The 17807-nt window shown below is 37.6% G+C and overlaps 2 protein-coding genes across 2 annotated transcripts; one reads left to right on the top strand and one right to left on the bottom strand.

The window, feature by feature from the left end:
• Nucleotides 1-6432: 6432 nt before the first annotated feature.
• LOC118753625 (regulator of nonsense transcripts 1 homolog) lies at nucleotides 6433-11925 on the bottom strand. The gene is made up of 6 exons (XM_036488501.1): nucleotides 11003-11925; nucleotides 10573-10937; nucleotides 9656-10512; nucleotides 8497-9564; nucleotides 7330-8435; nucleotides 6433-7193 (listed from the first exon to the last, which is right to left on the bottom strand). The coding sequence occupies exons 1-6, from the start codon at nucleotides 11183-11185 to the stop codon at nucleotides 7125-7127; spliced, it is 3648 nt and encodes a 1215-aa protein (XP_036344394.1). The 5' UTR covers nucleotides 11186-11925; the 3' UTR covers nucleotides 6433-7124.
• A 4137-nt stretch (nucleotides 11926-16062) lies between these two features.
• LOC118753624 lies at nucleotides 16063-17496 on the top strand. Its single transcript, XM_036488500.1, has 3 exons — nucleotides 16063-16209; nucleotides 16271-16472; nucleotides 16530-17496. The coding sequence occupies exons 1-3, from the start codon at nucleotides 16194-16196 to the stop codon at nucleotides 16672-16674; spliced, it is 363 nt and encodes a 120-aa protein (XP_036344393.1). The 5' UTR covers nucleotides 16063-16193; the 3' UTR covers nucleotides 16675-17496.
• Nucleotides 17497-17807: the final 311 nt, after the last annotated feature.

Here is a 17807-nt window from a genome sequence, read left to right as displayed (position 1 = left end):
CACAGAAATTATCGCTTGGCTTGTCTATTTGCTTTTAAACATAAATAATAAGCAGTGGAAGATTCCACTGTTACCTTATCGGATCTCCTTGATTATTAAAAAAAAAAAGAACTATTTCGTGTATGTATATCTTTATGTCAATGATATAACAATAATATGATGAATCCTTTTTAGTAGAAAATGCTTCTGTCCAAAAGGAGAAATCGAAAAATAGAGACGGGGTCTCTTGGATTCTAGCATTCGCTATCGCTAATTTTGATCGCTAATTAATCTCCAAAAGAATATCAGGCGCGCCTAACAACATATAACATCTAGTTAAAAGCCCCCTTCGTACGGCCAGCTTTGGCTGATTGCACATTGCAGCTGTAACGTTTCCATGTTACATACTTTTAGGCGCCACAGATTTGCTTTTAGAGAATTTTAGCGATGGATTTTTAGTGTAGCGATTATCAGAATTTTACTGCTGATCAGGGTTATAAAAGTATAATTAATTTCGCTGTTAAATAAAACGCGCGTTACTTTATGTGATCACGAATGTGTAGCGCATAATGTGGAAATGACGCTTAAGCTAAACCTTTTGGCAGTGTTGAATTGGCGCTGCCATATTGTTAGGGTTGCCGTTACAAATCAACCAAACGTGGTCCACCATTCTTCTTTTCTCTCTATTATTACTATCGTTGAGATCCGTTATTGAGGCTTTTAAATAATTATTAAGATTTGGTGGATTGCTTAATATTTGTACAGAGAAGATACACGGACACTTATGGCACTCAGATAGAACTCAACCTCAGTTTCCTGAAGCGCCTTTATTTATAGTAAATTCTTATCCTAAACTATTGTATACATTGAAATGTACATATGTACATATGTATGTATAACTTAAACCTAAAACCTAAATAAACAACAATACTCATATCAGCATGTTTATAGTAAGTATGCAAGTACATATTAACTATCTATGCGGGTGTTTATTTGCACCCGCTGCTATAGATATGAGTATTGATGTTCATACATAAGTATGAACAATATTTATTCAATTAAAATACACTTTGCTTAACGTAAGAGTTGCATTCTTCTTCTTCTTCTTGATTTGCGCTGTAAACGCCGGAGCGATTTTGGCCGCCATCCGGGCTTGTTCATTTTCATTGGTAGGAGGTTTGGAAATACCTAATTGCAAGAAGAGAGTTTGGAATTTTCCGGCAATACAGAATCTCTAACCAGGTATTTGCCAACATTAAGTGGCTACCTATAACTGTAATATCGTGTCAGTCCATAGTCCACTCAAATATAACTTGGTTTGGCTTTCGCCATTCGGCTAAAAAAAAAAAAAATGTTGAACCAGACCCAAATTCCTTCAATTTGCTTTAATATCGTAATGAATGGTTGTCTTGAGCTGATTTTCACTATGCCAAATTTTGACAGCCTTTAGTATGAAGTATTATGATAAGGCCGTATTTATCTAATTTCTGCATTGCTTTCGTATAAACGTTTTTTTTTTTTCGCAAAGTCAGATGTATGACATTAGGAGTGAACATTTCAAGACTTAAAATTATAAAAACAAAGAAACAAACTCAGGGATCTGCGACGAAAATTTAAAAGATAAGGTTCTATAAATGTGTGTGTATATTTTTTACAGAACTATATAAACGTAACTTTTAAATATTCTATGCGTAAGGAAACGTCGCAGCAGCAACAAACAATACAAGAAAGAGAAAGAAAAAAAACTAAAAACAATTTGAGAGGCACAGTTGCATGTATGACGCTTATGTGTAATCATTTTTAGATTGAAGTATACATATGTATGTACATATAAAAAACAAGAAACACAATGAAGTCCTAACCTAAAATACGCATAAATATGTTCCATTAAATGCATGTAAGCAACAAGGCAAATTGATTAAAAGCTTTACAAAAATATATTCGATACTATTTTCATAACGGGACATACAGACACCGCCTCAACAATTTTTTTAATTTGCATTGTTATTCGCCATATATATTATATAGTAAAACAACAGCCAAATAAATTAAATAATGTCGAGGGTGCGAATTATTTGCAAATTACCAGGAAAAAATGATGTTCCAATATTATTGTATTTGTATCTGTCTAATGTTTAAGTATCTAATTTATAAAAGCGAAAAAGAAAAATGTAAAAAAAAAATATTAAAAAGTAGAAAAAAGAAAAGCAAAAAATGAGTAATTTGAAGAATTTTTGTACCAAAACCGTAAAATTAAAAAAAAAAACAATGTATTGCAGAACTAAAAGCATAGAGTAATAAAAAAAAAATAGTTAATAAAGTATAATTTGTAATGTCGGTGCAAACTGGTGGTGACCTATAATAAAAATGTAATATGATACACATGTATTTAAAAAAAAAAACATCGCATTTTAAAAAATTTGTTGTAGTATTTAAAAATTTGTGATTGAGTGTAGGTACCAATAACCACACTGCACCGACAAGAAGCGAGTACGAATGAACCGTTTCAAAAACTGTGTACACCTTCCATGAAGGTCTTAGAATAATTTGTGTAACACATTACACTTTAAAAAAGCAAAAAATTCTGGAAAAAAATTACGAAGCCGATGAACACTTTAAAAAGCGTATAGCGCCCGTTGTTAGATTTGTAAAAAAAAAAAGATGTGCAGATCATGTGATCAAAGAAATGGCGTCGCGCCGCTAAATAACTATAAACTTAAAAAATACACGAGAAAAGTTTCTAACTTCTAGACGAAACCAAAATCACTAAATTATTGAAATATCATGTGAAACTCATGAGGTTAAGAGAAATAGTTTCTACTACCGAACGGGAAACAAATTCAGGAATGCCTGATTAACTCTGTATGTAATTGTATGTATAAAATCGTACGTGATCTTAGTGTTGGCAGGATCTAAAATGTCCGAAAAATGTGTCTTCAACGACAACCGCATCGACGGCTATTTTGGCGTTATGTATTTGTTAGGCTCAAATCTTAATTAATTATAATCATAATTCATGCGTTTTTTTTTTTTTGTTTACATATCTGCGGATAATCGCTTAAAACTATATTTTGCTGCACATCTTTTAAATAATTATACACTTGGTTTGCTATTATTTCATATATTATTGTCAGATTTTGAATAGATTATGGTGGATAAAAAATGTATTAATTTTCTTCTAAGATACGGCAAAATTATTGAACATTTCTTGAGCTCATCAAGCTATCACATAAAACAAGAAACATAAAATGTAAATTAAAAGGGCGTTATATCCTACACCAATATCACTGACAACACTTACACAAATACACTTTATTCTAACCTATCCCCCCTCTTGCCTGTCAAAACTAATACCTGTACTTTCCCCACACATGAAAACACCCACCCACACTACATCCTACAATCCGTCACACAGAAAAAAAAAACACTTAAGGGAAAATGCTTAAAACTGCTGCTCTAATGTTTGTAATGTATTCAATTTGTCAATGTAGCTATTGATGGAGCGAACGGAGAAAGAAAAAATACAATAAATGCATTATTCCTATTGAAAAGGAGCAAACAAAAAAAGTTCAATTTTTAATTACTGGAATGGAATGAAAGAGGTAAGACATTTTATTTAATTCTACAGTACTTGCATATGTAGTAGTTGAGTTGATCTAGGCCGACATTCAGAGTCAGTCAGCAGTCTAAACTGTTCAATTAAAATACACATCTCGAATGCATTATAAATGAGTTTCAATAAACATTTTAAGTTGCAATAACACATATTTAATATAAACCTTAAGCAAATACTTCAAAGATGTATGATTTTTATAAATTAAAGAAGCAACTTTAAAAGAACTCCTCTCCAAAAGGTCTTCTGTGATGTGTATGTCCTATAAAAGCCCTTTTGGAACGACTTACATGGGTAGCGAAAGAAAAAGCCTTTCAATTTGTGCCACTCCATACAAAAAAAAAGGAGAAAGGAATGTAGAGTGGGAGGCCTCTTGACTCTCAGGAAGGCCTTTCAGAACGGCTTTTAGCTCCAGAAATTATATACTGGGTAGAGTGCCGTTTAAGAGATCCGAGCTCGAGCTTGAGTTCTCGGGCAGCGGAACTTTTTTTGCTTCTTTTTTAATAATTTTTTTTTCTTAATGTGATGTGGGTCGATGTTCCCTCAGCCATTGCCAAATTTGGTTTTGAGACAAACCGGTTACGGCGTTTTGCCATCTTCCCAAACCAAATTTCACAAAGGATGACGGAAAATCGTTCCACATTACATTACACTCCTACCCTGGCGAAAAAAAAACAATTTTTCGTAGAAATGGTATAGAATCCTTGAAAATCAATATTTTCCAATCGCCAAACACTTTCTCTTCAGGAGACTTCCAGAAAAAATTAGCAATTGTTTATTTAAATGTTTATTAATATTAGCAATTTTGTATGGTTCCCCCAAATATCAAAAAAAATTTTAAATAAAAATAACCAATTGGGTAATATTTTTTGAAATCTCATGAAGAGAACCAGAGTTTGCCGACCTACGATAGATTTAGTGATAGCCCTGCGCGCGCTGGCTATTCCTAATAGTCAGAATATATTGTTGCTTTACTGTTGCATCCGACTCTATTGCCTAAGTTATACAGGCTTCGAGGATACCTAAAACTTCCGCTTTAAAGATGCTTGTATACTTGATCAATTGTAGAAAAGAGCGGGCTTGTTCGAGTTACAATCATAACCGCAGTGTTGCGCGAATTATTGAGAGTATCACGTTCGGTGTGAATTTCCAGCGACGAATTGTCAGTTGGGCAGTTGCAACAGTGTTGCAAATTTTCATCAGTACAGCAGTAATGCCGCTTTTATTACGTGCCTCGAACAGGCCCAGCAACACCGAGTTTCTCGGGTTAGACTACCGCTTCCACACTGCAATCCATCGGTTTATAAAGAGACAGCCTGCATCTGCCACTCGGTCTCTCCTCCAGTCTCTTCTGGATGCAAATAACACTTGCACGTTACAGCTGAGGTTTAGATTGCCTACCATATAGTTTGTCGTCCTACTTAATTGCATGTCATTGCGCTACGTAATTATTAGAAAAATGTTGCTCAACTGGAATCTACTGAAATACTTCAGAAGTTGCAGACAGATCCAAGTTTTCGCGTAAGACGTGACGATCTTTCATAAAAAGTAAAACTGCCACATTTATTGAAGCTTGTATTTCGATTTAAGAAGAATTTGTATATCCCTGCTTTAAAACACCCCACTAGTCCCTATATTTTTTTGTGCTAAAAATGCGTCTCTGTAAAATGTTTCTTGTTGTCAATGCAGGTTTCATTTTAATTATCTTTACGCTGCCACGACTTGTTGCAACCTCTGACATAATGCCCCAGTCACTTGCATTGTGATGGAAAAGCAATAATATTTGACCTGGTGTCGCAAGTTTATTGGAATTCAGAAGCCCTCTTGAATTGCCATTTTTGAGCCTCTTGCCTTTGCAGGCTTGATGACCGCCTAATAATCACTTATTTAGATAACCATAAAAAGTGTGATGATTTCTGCTATTGCGCGGACTTTCTGACGGGTGGTATAAGTACTTAAAGCACGCACAGCAAGAATTCCCTCCCGCTCGGATTAAACTTGTTAAGGAAATGAGCGAGTGCTCTTCCTTAAATTATAAAATTCAGTGTTATTTCGAATCCAGTTTTCTACCATCTACCAACTGCCACGATTCAGATAAAGGGATAGGGTTTTTCGTACATAGATAATAATTTCTAAAATTTCATGTAGTTGACCTAGCAATGCCTAAACCTAAAATTAAAAAAAGATGCTGTTAATTTTGTTTTCTTTGTTTTATTTAAAAAATTTATTTTTTAACTCAAATAAAAACGATTTATTTTTCCGAGAAATCAAGGCGATTCCATATGCAAAGGATTGCAAGCAAAGCGTTTCTTCGAAAGGAAATACGACGAAAGTAAGCCTCTTCATCACACCTCGATTGCAGCATCCTTCACTTCATCATCAAACTTGATCTCCTTTCTGCCTCTGAATGTGATGTTGAAGCACTTTATTGAAATATAATTGACAACATAAATTTGTTGCATGTTTGAATGTTTTTAAAAATATTAGTTTTCTTTTTTAAATTTAGTCGCAAAATTTAGAAATCACTTGTCCATGTCATTGAAAAATAAACTTAATCAAAAATTTTAAGGTTAAATATTATATGTAAATATTGGGAAAAATCCAAGAGCAATAGAACTGGAAAATGCAGCCCGCCATGCTTGTGCAGCACAATACAGTGCAAGTTTCCAACCAGATTGAAGTGAGGAACGTTTTCCATTGAAAATAGCATCAACTTGCGAGAGTTTTGATGTTACTGTACAAAAACTGCCTCTTATATAAAGTATCGAACACTTTCGCCAATTGGCTGTTAATTGCCCTCAAGGCGCTAAAGCGTGTGAATCATGTCCAAAACTGTTTTCGAATTGAAAATGTATTCGATGCTCTCGATGGAAACATCATCGGGTATCACCCTACTAACCTTCCACCTTCCTCACAGGTTCCAACGTATTGCTCACATGATATGAAAAATTACGATGAAATTATTTTGGTATCAATTCGCTTCCATAGACACATGACATGTCTGTCCTATTCATACCTCAAACCTGGCGTTACTTTATCTTTCGTTTCTTTTTGCGGCGTCCTTTTAGCTCTCAACTCATTTTGTTTTTGGATTTTGTTGTTTGGTTGTATTTCCTTTTTTATCCTTTTCGTCGCTTCCAATTTCTCCTATTTAACCCATTTACGCACACGTTTTGCGCAGATAACGCACAGACCACTCTGTCGATGCGTACTCGCATTTTTACGCTATCGATGATTCGTACATCGGAATTGCCCCTTACTTGTCACAGCACAGCATTGCCCCAAATATAAGCTATATACTCCGGGTAATTTTGAGCGGAATTTTATTTCTTAATCGAAATTCCGATTCTGTTCGATTCTATCCATGCGGTCAGAGATCTATGTCTGCTGTTTCTGCAATTTTTTGTGTGCACGCTTCTTGTCTTCTTTGTTCTCTTTCGTTACATCAAAAAGTTTGTATTTGTTTGATATGAATTGTTGGTTTAACTGACTGCTGCTGCTTTTGCTTTTGTAGTTGGAATCAACCGTTGTATCAATAGGGCTGCGAGAATTGACTCTGGCTATTCAAGCCCAAATTTAGACGATTCGTGTTAAGATTATCCTGAAGCGAAGAAAAAAAAAATAGCTTAATTTAATCATTGCCATTAGCTAAATTGTAAATTATAGAACGAACATTTCAATGTATATAGATTAAAATCTAATACTTTATTTGAGATCACTAATCATTTAATACGTACCGTACTAAAATTAACATCCTGTGAGAGAATATTATCTATTTGCGAGATTTGGCCAAAATCTTGCGACAACTCCGGCTGCTGTGAAAGTGTAAAGCCACCTGGTTGGCTCATTTGTTGCGACATATTTTGCTGGGTTAGTGGTAGGGCATTGTTCTGCGATGAAGTGGCAACCGATCCAATCAAAACATTAGCAATATCGTTGGCACCAGTTGCAATCGAAGCTGTGGCTGAAGGTGTTTGAATGCTGTTACGCGGTTTTGCATTTTGCATCTTATTAGCCGCGCCGGTGGCGGACACATTATAATTATTAAAGAGTTTGCTGCCTCCACTGGCGCTGTTATTGTTAACCATTCCGATTGCCCCTAAGCCACCGCCAGTGCGGCGGCCCTGTTTTGCTGCCGCTTGAATTGCCTGCTGATGTTGGTTGTAGAAACGCGGCGGAATATTGCTCATGTTCATGAACATGCCAACAGGTACTGGCATGTTATTCATTGCTGCTTGAGCACGCTCGGGCGAAATGTAGCTGATCGAGTCGTGATGATGATTCCACTGATGAGAGTTAATAGCAGATTGTTGTGTTGTTGAACCTGGACCGCTATTTCGAGCCCCAATCGGACCGAAGTTTCCGCTCATGAAATTGTTCAAACTATGGGCTGCGGCTGCCGCTGCTGCTTGCATTTGGGCAGCTGCTGATCCGCTCCCGTAACCCAAATTATTATTACCTCCAAATCCCAAACCTAAGCCCAGGCCGCTGTTGAAGTTAGATGTATTCATATTGCTCGATGCATATCCATATTGACCAGAACGATCGTAAATGGAGCCTGGAATCATTGCTTCTTTAGCATCGGCCATCATTGTAGTCATAAAGTGAGCACCCATATTTAGAGTATTGACTATTTTTTTGGGCTTTTGGAATTGTATTAATGATTCCTTCAAATTGTTTAGGGAACCTTCTACCAACACCTTGCGATCTTTGTAGAAATTCAGTAAGTGATTCCAAAGTGGTTGCTTGGACAACACCTTAGGATTGCCCACAATTATTGTACCGTACTTTGAGCGAGTTAGTGCAACATTCAATCGACGAGGATCATTGAGAAAACCGATACCTATATTAAAATACAAGTCAATTTAACATAATACAATTTGTACGAAAATCGAATAACCCACCTTGGCGTTCATTTGAACGCACGCAAGACATTATAATAATGTCCTTTTCCCTGCCTTGGAAAGCATCCACGCTGGCAATCTCAATTTCCTGATACAACCTTGAGTGCAAACTGCCTTGGTATTGCATGTACTGCACCAAATACGCCCGCTGGCCTTCATACGGCGTAATTATGCCAATTTGCTCTGGCTTAACGCCTGCCTTCAAGAACCGTGTTGTTATTTTTTCGACATTTGCTGCTTCAGTACGATTCAAATATGAAGTTCCCGATCCCGCGATTTCCTCTTGTCCCTGAGTCACAAGGAAGAACATCGGCCTATCAGGTTGTGGCCACGGGAAATCAATTTTGAGTTTGCGATCTTCGGCACAAACACCGTTCTGCAGTGAGCCCTCATAGAAGAAGTTGGAGGGAAACTGGGACAATTCCGGATGCATACGATACTGAACTTCAAGACGGAAAGGCCGAATGCCCAAGACTACAAGACGTTCGAATAGACTTTGCGACAGGCCAGCTCTAGCTGCTTTCTTACACATAACCACCGGTCCCAACTGACAGTGGTCGCCCACAAGGATCAATTGTTTTGCACCCAATACTACTGGTACCATGCATTCGGGCTCGGTAGACTGCATCGATTCGTCGATTAGAATAGAAGTAAATTTTATTCGTGCCAACCGCACGTCTCCCGCGCTAACGCATGTGCAACAAATAACATCAGCAGCCTCGAGCAGTTGATGTTCCGCGGCCCGCTTCAATGTTCTGTATCGCTTCTCATCGGCTGAACTTAATTCGCCTGTTTCGTCTTTAAGCTGTTGCAATTTTTTTAACTCAATATTTGTGTCCATATTACGGATTTGATTATGTAAAGCTAAAAAGCTAACTGGACTATCGATAGCTTCACGAGATTTGGCACAAAGCCGCACCACCTTCAAGTTTGTGCGATGGATTTTTTCCGTAAGTTGGTCTACAGCTGTATTGCTAGGTGCACAGACAAGCACGGTGCCTCCGTGTTGCTTCACCAATTGGTAAACTATTGTTGCAGAGGTCACAGTTTTCCCAGTACCTGGCGGACCTGAAAATTAAATAATATATATATATTTAACTATATGTACAGCACGATCGATAGCATTTTCTCTGAATATGAAAAAAAAAAACAGTTTTACCTTGGATCAAGCTTAACGGGCGTTGCAAAGCGTGTTTTACAGCATACACCTGCGATCGATTCAAATCCGGCAAATTGGGAGCACTGAAGAGTTTTGGTATTGGTCCTCGAAATAAAAGTTCATCACTGCCATCATGTCGGCCATGTCCTAAAAGTCGTGCGTATATATAATTAGATACGGAGCTGCGGTCCATGGCGAATACTTTAAGGGCACGAGTCATTCGATCAAATGATGTGCACTTCCAAATAAAGTCCACCGCAAAATTGGAGGTGCATTTGACTGGCGCTCCAGCTGATGATTTTAGTTCCAATCCTACATCTTCGCCGTAATTATCTGGCACTTTTATGACATGCCCAATTTCACTCCATGCCTTATGAAGTTCCCCCACATAACGCAATCTTAATTCATCACCATGCATCAGTTTCATGTCCGAATCGGTTTTGGCGAGCGTGAAGTAGGCTATGGTCTTTTTGTTTAGTCCAACATCCCAACGTACTTCTATACCTTCTTGAGTTTGTGATTCTTTCAATTTCTTATCATACTCTGCTTCTAGTCGTACTAAAGGCCCAAACACTTTTTCATATTGGTAACCATCTTCATAACGTAGAAGCACTTGCGATGGCTCCGTATCTATTCCAGGCTTTTCCAAATCTTGAAATGTCGCATCAATATTCTCTTTCCACAACTCCTCCAACTTGTTTATCTGCGCTGCGGATATTTGTCGCGCCCGCAACTGTTCTTGCTCAGTGGGTACCTTTACCAACCATGCCAAGAATGAGCGATCTGTTATTAGCGGCTTCCATTGCTCTTGATCCCAGTTCATATCTTTCAAAGAGTTTTGAGCTGCACATGGTTGGCTATGTAATAAACTAATTAATGGATTGTGTTCGGCAAACGCTTGTTTCTTTTCTACTTACCGACATAGTAACACCACTACAGAGTCTGCTTTCGCCGGAATAAATCCTAACACGAAAACATTACGCACGCCACACGAGTAACACTCCAAAACTGTTTCTCCAAGAGGTCCTTCGGAATGAAGTGTCACTTCCCGATGCTTCGCTCGCACCAAATGGTTAACAATATGCGACCCGGAAGTGCTACCCCGTCCATTACAGAACCATTTTTTGCAGTTATTGCACATAACTACAGTACCAGGATCGTGAATGCCACAATATTTGCAAGCATGTGTAGGCAGTTCCTTCACTGCCAGTATTGATGTATCGTCATCCTCTTCCTCAAACTGCAACTCTGCCAGATTGTTTGCTAGAGCATTTATCTTGTTCTAAAGGTGTTAAAATACACGTTTGAGTTTAAAAGGTATAAACATATATTTTCGGTAGTAATTACTTGAGCTGATGTACTGCCACCAATCCCTTCCAGTTGAGAAGCCTGTGTTTGTGATTGTGAGGGTAATGTAAAATCCCGAAAATCGAAGTCCGATGCCTGTGTATCTGCGCCAATCAAGTCATTCTCCTCCGTATCCAGAAACGTCAAGGTTTGTGAACCAGGCCCGTAGGCGTCCACACTCATGGTTAAAGACGAATGTTTACGTCGTGTCGAAGACTACTATAGAGCTTACTTTTTGTTTTCGTGGTAATTGCGCGTTGAATCTGCCGTTTTTCAATTTCTCCTACGCAAAACAGAAACCACGTCGGTACTTTTTTCCCAAATATAAACCGTCCAATCAATGTATGTAGACGTTTACGTTTTTGTCACCGTCCGACTCGCTGTCGTAAATGCGTGCAGTGAAAAAGTTGTTGGTGTTATGTCGTCGTTTTGAACGGCCGCTATTTCGTCGTTGTCACGCTTCTGCTTTGTTCTCTTCACTTATTTTCAGTCTTTCTTTTGTCCAAAAAATATCTTTTTTTCCAAGTGCACTCCTTGATAGCTGACGACAAATTTTTTGATGTGAAGCTTTTCAAGTCAATTGCTAGACCTCACTTTTTATAAACGGCTTGGAGCCTTTTTTTTAATAAGTCTTTTGTCGCTCTACTTTATACGCAAATTATAAATTTATTCTGATTCACAGCAAACTTTTATGACTTTATCCCATCAAGCGGGGTGAGAAATTCCCTCACATTTCCACACCGCCTTGCCAGACATTTAATTATGTTGCATACGCATCAAACATCAATCAAACATTGGGTTAATTAATTAAGTACTTTGCAATTAAGGAAGCAATGCCTTAAAACCAAAAAAATTTGGTAAAGTTAATATACTATTTTTCATATCCTATAATGGAAAATATACACGAATACTTTGCAAGTGAGTGAATTCCTAGATCCGGGAGCACTTTCGAGTATCCGAAACAGTGTTGCCAGTGCCACATCTCAGAACATGTGCTATTTTGTATATTTTCCAATTTCGGAATGTAATCTCTAAAGGCGGACCTCCATAAGCCTGCTATAGTGTTCAATGTGAGCGTGAGCGTGAGCTTTTTATTTTGACCAATATCTTCGTTATTACTTAACTTTTTGCAATAGTTGATACATCAAAAGATAGAGAATTAAAGGCTACGTTTCTTTATACATTCCGGATAATCTCATTTCACAGCCAGAATAAACAGAATGTGTTTGAAATATACGTTAACATATCATCAGGAACGTTCTAAAGAATAAGTAAACAAAAAAGATTATTCCAAACGTTCAGAATGAATAAAGAAATTCAGCCAAAATACGTTCACGCTTACGCTCGTATTGAACTGCATATCAAGCTATAGCATGCGTATCCGTATGCGTGTGTTTGACATTTACGCTTAGAAATCAAAATTCATATAATTTTCTAGGTGATGCCATAAAAATTTTTATATTCAATTTTTCTGTCAAACGCACGCATACGTATATGCATGCTATGGAGATCCGTAAGTGTTTCCACCGCGTTTTCTTTGGATTTCGTTGACATTTGCTATTTAGTGTGTGTGTTTGCATGCGTTTGTTTAAGTAGATAATTTGGACATTTCAAGTGAAAAAGTCTACAGGGTTGAAATTTTTAATATCTAACGGTTTGTTTGTCTTACAAAAGTGGGGATTTCGACAGGATTCCGTCATTTTCGAACGTTCGCCAAAATGTTTATAGGGTTGTTTTATTACACCGTAAATTATAATGAACTGTTAAATCCTGAAAACGCTAGTACTTAAACCAAATTTACATAAAAATGCAGTTCTGGTTCACGTTATTCTACGTTTTGCTTGAAATACAGTACTGGCGCACGGCAAACTTCGACGAATTGGGCGATGCTGTCGTTACACACGGCGATTTTTATTGCGGCAACTCGACTTGTGTGCCAGAGAGCGTGACGAGGAAAGGAGAGGGGCACCAATTTGCTTGTGCTCGAGCAACACGCTTTGTGCTCTCATTCGTCTCTATAAATTGAGTTAAGGCTCAGTTATGCATACTTTCCACTGCACGGCATAGCATGTCATTTTACGTAGAATCCAAAAATCAACAGACTTCTACATATGTAATGCTGTGCATTGGGTAACCGCTTACACGCAAAGCTCATTTAACAGATTCCCTATGTGATGACTCTCATGCAATACTAAGGGCCGGTTACTCAATGTCTGGTTAACACTAATCTGCGGTTAAACATCGTTATCGACGTTACCGACTCCCTGTTGTATGCATGGAGTCGAAGACGTCGATAACGATGTTTAACCGCAGAATAGTGTTAACCAGACATTGAGTAACCGGCCCTAAGTATGTATAACTGGGCCTTTAGCGGTTCACAGCTGACAACAAGACATGATTCAATAAAAGGCCCTACACACGCATTGATTTATCGGCCAATCAGTTGACCAACCTACTTAACGAAACTCAACGCACCAACCAGTTTGCCGATTTCATTTGAGTGACTGTTTTTGAACTGTGAACACAACAGCACCGGTAAACTTTTAAGCTATGCCAGGAAAGCTGCTCATTTTTATGTATTTATTACTGCTACCGCCCCCGTTTTCACAAATTATACGCATTTTCACCAGCGAAAAGAACCGAAAAACACATGTTAACGTTAATGTGCCTTTAAAAAAAAATGAAATCGCATTTTAAGCTACCAACTTGTATACACACAGAGCAACAAGTTGACCAACCTGCCTCAAAAATCAAAAACTTTTGATTTTCTCCAACCTGACGAACAACTTGACGAAGGTTTGCCAACTTGCCTACACACGGCTTATTTACCACCAACTTCTAGCAGTTGGCCAACTGCTTGGCCGATAAATCGATCCGTGTGTAGGGCCTTTAAGCAGTGGCACCGTGTCGCTTCTTTGCAAATTTACTTTGAAAAAGTGTATCTTTGCTGAGAAATAGAAGAATAAGCTTTTGTGCAATATGTTTATTTGTATATGCGTATGAAGCACATTTAACTGATGAAAATATAAATTGTTTTTAAATTGGATGTTTACATAAATCTAATAGTAATTTTGTTTTAGTTTTGAGTCCTTTTGCAGTTTTTATGCAGCTAAATAGCACATAAATTACGTAATACATTTATATATATTCAGCCTTATCATGAGTTTCATTTTCCCTGAACCGGTTCACTTTTCACTTTTGGTTTCCATGATTTTCGGGTGAATTTTTTTTCAGGCGAAACTCAGAATAAGACAGATTAATATTTCGCTTAAAATGCCAGATTTCCTACAAATGCGTTAGGTTTTACAAAAGGAATTTCACTACTAATTACCTACTTTGCGTACTTTTCTACTACCATTTTCGCACCAAGGGATTTTATACTTCCCATATCTCCGTCCTTCGTAAATGTAACCTTTTGTAAGGGAGTGTCAAGCCGCAGCTGTCAATAATTATCTAACCATGTATTATCGGCTGCATTCCTTTATTTATTCTGAACGTTTGGAATAAACTTTTGTTTACCTTTTCTTTAGAACGTTCTGGTGATATGTTAACGTATATTTGAAACGTATTCTGTTTATTCCGGCTGTGAAATGGGATTATCCGGAATGTATAAAGAAACGCAGCCATTGAATCATGACAACAAGAATTGCATAAAAAAAAGTCGCCGTGTGCAAATCAAACGAGCAACACCAAAAGGGAATATGAAAAATCGCCTCGACCAAAATTTCCATGAATAAGCGCAGACTAAAGCGAAGCGCACATTGGCGCGATTCTGTCGTTGCGAATACGTTGCGAATTCGGCTGTTAACTTCGAATCCGCAAACGTGCGCACACTTGAGGGATTTTTTCGCGTCGATTTCCGATGTACAATTCACTCAATTTTCCCTGTATTTCGTGTATTTTCGCACTCGGCGTGCCCAAATCGTACAAAATACTATTATTACGAACGTTTTTATTAGTTTTTGTACATTACACGTTTTTTTTTCTTTGCCTTTATTGCTGTGACACCTTTCTTCTTCTTCTTTGACGCCTTCAAAACGCTGCAAGCCGCGTTTCGAACGCGTCAATAGAGAAGAACATTGAATGTTCGAAAAATTCGCAGCGACGGAATCGTGCAAGTGTGCGCTAGCGCATTAAAATGTATGGGTAGCATTGTTGTAATTTTTGGGCTTGCGGATTCCCAACGACAGAATCGCGCCAATGTGCGCTTCGCTTTAAGCTGCATTTACGCTGACGACACACAATCAGTTTTACCTTTCAATTTAATCTCACACATTACTTGTGAAACGTTACTAGCCATATAGCTCCCCCTATTATGAATTCGTACGATGCACGATAACCGCTTGCATTCTGTTATTCTCTATTACGAGTCGGTCTTGTCGAATGAGATCCGATAAATGTGAACAAAAACCACACTCATTCACAACAATACATCTTTCGGGCGTATGGAAAGGATAAGAGCCAAATTACACGATGACTTTTCACCCTGGGTGGAAAGTCATGCGTGTCGAGCTTGTTGGCAAGAAGTGTAGCGAAGTCAGCGGGGTAGGCAAGCAGCGAAATCGAGGGGTTTTTTTGACTTTTCGCTTTTATCGAGTTCACTTTTTCGTATTTTTGCTTTGAGTTCGAGATTTGCTCCGCTTTAAAATTGAGGACGAAAGAGTTGACCAAAGAAAATTTGACGTTTAAATGTCAAAAATACGCAAGAAACGCCGCAAAGAAAAAAGGTATCTTGCACGAGGATTTTCGAAGACTTTTTTAAAAGGGAACGTGCCAAAAACGCAGGGTGAAAAGTCGTCGTGTAAATTGGCTCTAATACGAGCGTTTATCGTAATTGGCTCTAATACGAGCGTTTATCGTAACGTCATCGTGTAATAAACAATTTTATGGAATTATCTACCAAGGTGCGTTCATGAAAGAAAGCAGATGAACTGAAAATTTAAGCAATTTATCCCTTTATCGCTTTATATGAAGACCCCTAATATTTAAAACATGATAAATTAAACGAACTACGATCCTAATTATCGACTTTAATAATCGATTATTCTATATCGGAAGTTTATTTCTCATCTCTAAAAGTAATAGCAAAAAAGTTAAGCTCTCGTTTACACAACAATTTAAATTGATCAATTAGGAGTTAATTGCGATATTTTAATTAGTTTATTGAAATTGTAATTAACCCAAAACAGAGATGGAAAACAGTAGCGGTAAGGATATATGTCTATTTTATAATTTCCAAAACAAGGTATTTATTAAATTTTCTGAAAGGTAAGAGACGACGCAATAGATGGGAAGAAGGCGGTGAAAAGGCATTACTGCAAATATGGGAGGAGAAGGTGGACAAACTTCGCGCCTTCAAGAAGAACCACCATGTCTTAATAGAGATGGTTGCAGAGATGGAATTAATGGACTACTATTACAATATGAGGGATATAAAGACGAAAATGCAAAATATGGTCGCCCGCTACCGGTAGCCGGTTTATAACAAATTTACTTTCGAATGAATACAATTTTCGAATATTTGCAGAAAGGAAAGAAAACTAGTAAAATCTGGAATGCCTTCAGTTTGGGACTACTATGAAGAGATGCACGCTATAATGACTCGCTATGAAAGTAACAACAGTGAAATACTGGCAAATTGCAGATCATTTAGTGCTGGTAATGAATATTAACATAAATTAACCGAACACGTATATACATCGCACTTGTTTTTAGTTAGTATAGATTTAGTGGTACATGTGGCTGAGTGGTTAGAGGTGCGTACACCCTTTCCGTAGGTGCTGGGTTCAATCCTTGGTCCGGCTATATGTTAATTTTAAAAAAGTTTTTTCTAACAGCCGCCGCCCCTCGGCAGGCGCGTTGGCAGACCTACGAGTGTATTTCTGTAATGGTCACAGGTAGCATCCGCGCAGAGAGCACAGCCCTTAAAAAAATTGAGTAACGTTAAAGGCTACAATTGATTTTTTGTAGTCATGCAAACGCCCTATCACAGGCTACCGAGATAGGTCGATCTTAATGTAAGAAGAGCGGTAATTTTTGCATACTTAATCCAATATTTTAATTTTTTTTTGGATTATGACTATTGAAGTAAACCCAGCAAACATTTGGAGTCGTAAATGGACTCCTATTTCGGAGCCTTTACGCTCATAATGAGCTCATTTAGGTGTCCGATATGAGGGTGATTGCCTTCCTCCGAAGGTCGCCTTATGTATGTATGTATATGAGCTTAAATTCATACATCAAATGAGCCTCAATATGAGTCATATTGGAGTCTTATTGGCCTCATGTACGGCTCATTTTGGACTCTTTAAAACAATTTTTGGCCTCATACCTATATGGATCATTTCAGACTCTTTTTGAAGCTCTTATCGGCCTCATAAATTACTACATTCGGACTCTGCTTTTAGGCTGTTCTTTAAGTCTTATGGAATGCATTACATTTGCAAAGGCATTCAGCAAAAATTTCTTTCAAATAACATACATACATACTTACATCATATATGAATCCTAAAAGATTCATATAAGAGTAAACATTTTTTGTTTTTGAAACTCATATTTCTTACCACCTAGGACTCCTTTCGCACTTATATATTCTGAACGCTCAGAAATGTTTGCGGGCAATGAGGGATATGTACAAATGTATGTATGTATAACAAGGGCTAATATTAAATACCTTTTTCACAAAAACTAATTGCTGATGTTTGAACCCATCTTGGGCTTAATTGTCATCGGTTATATTAATGTCGTCTATGTATATGTATATCTGTGGTCATAAGCATAACCAAGCCTAAGTCGACTTAAGAAA

Source organism: Rhagoletis pomonella, unplaced genomic scaffold, assembly GCF_013731165.1.
Source record: "Rhagoletis pomonella isolate Grant_MI unplaced genomic scaffold, Rhpom_1.0 Rhpom_scaffold_02684, whole genome shotgun sequence".
NCBI classification, from domain to species: domain Eukaryota; kingdom Metazoa; phylum Arthropoda; class Insecta; order Diptera; family Tephritidae; genus Rhagoletis; species Rhagoletis pomonella.
Note: the sequence above shows the minus strand (reverse complement) of the source record. Positions and strands in the feature narration are given on the sequence as shown.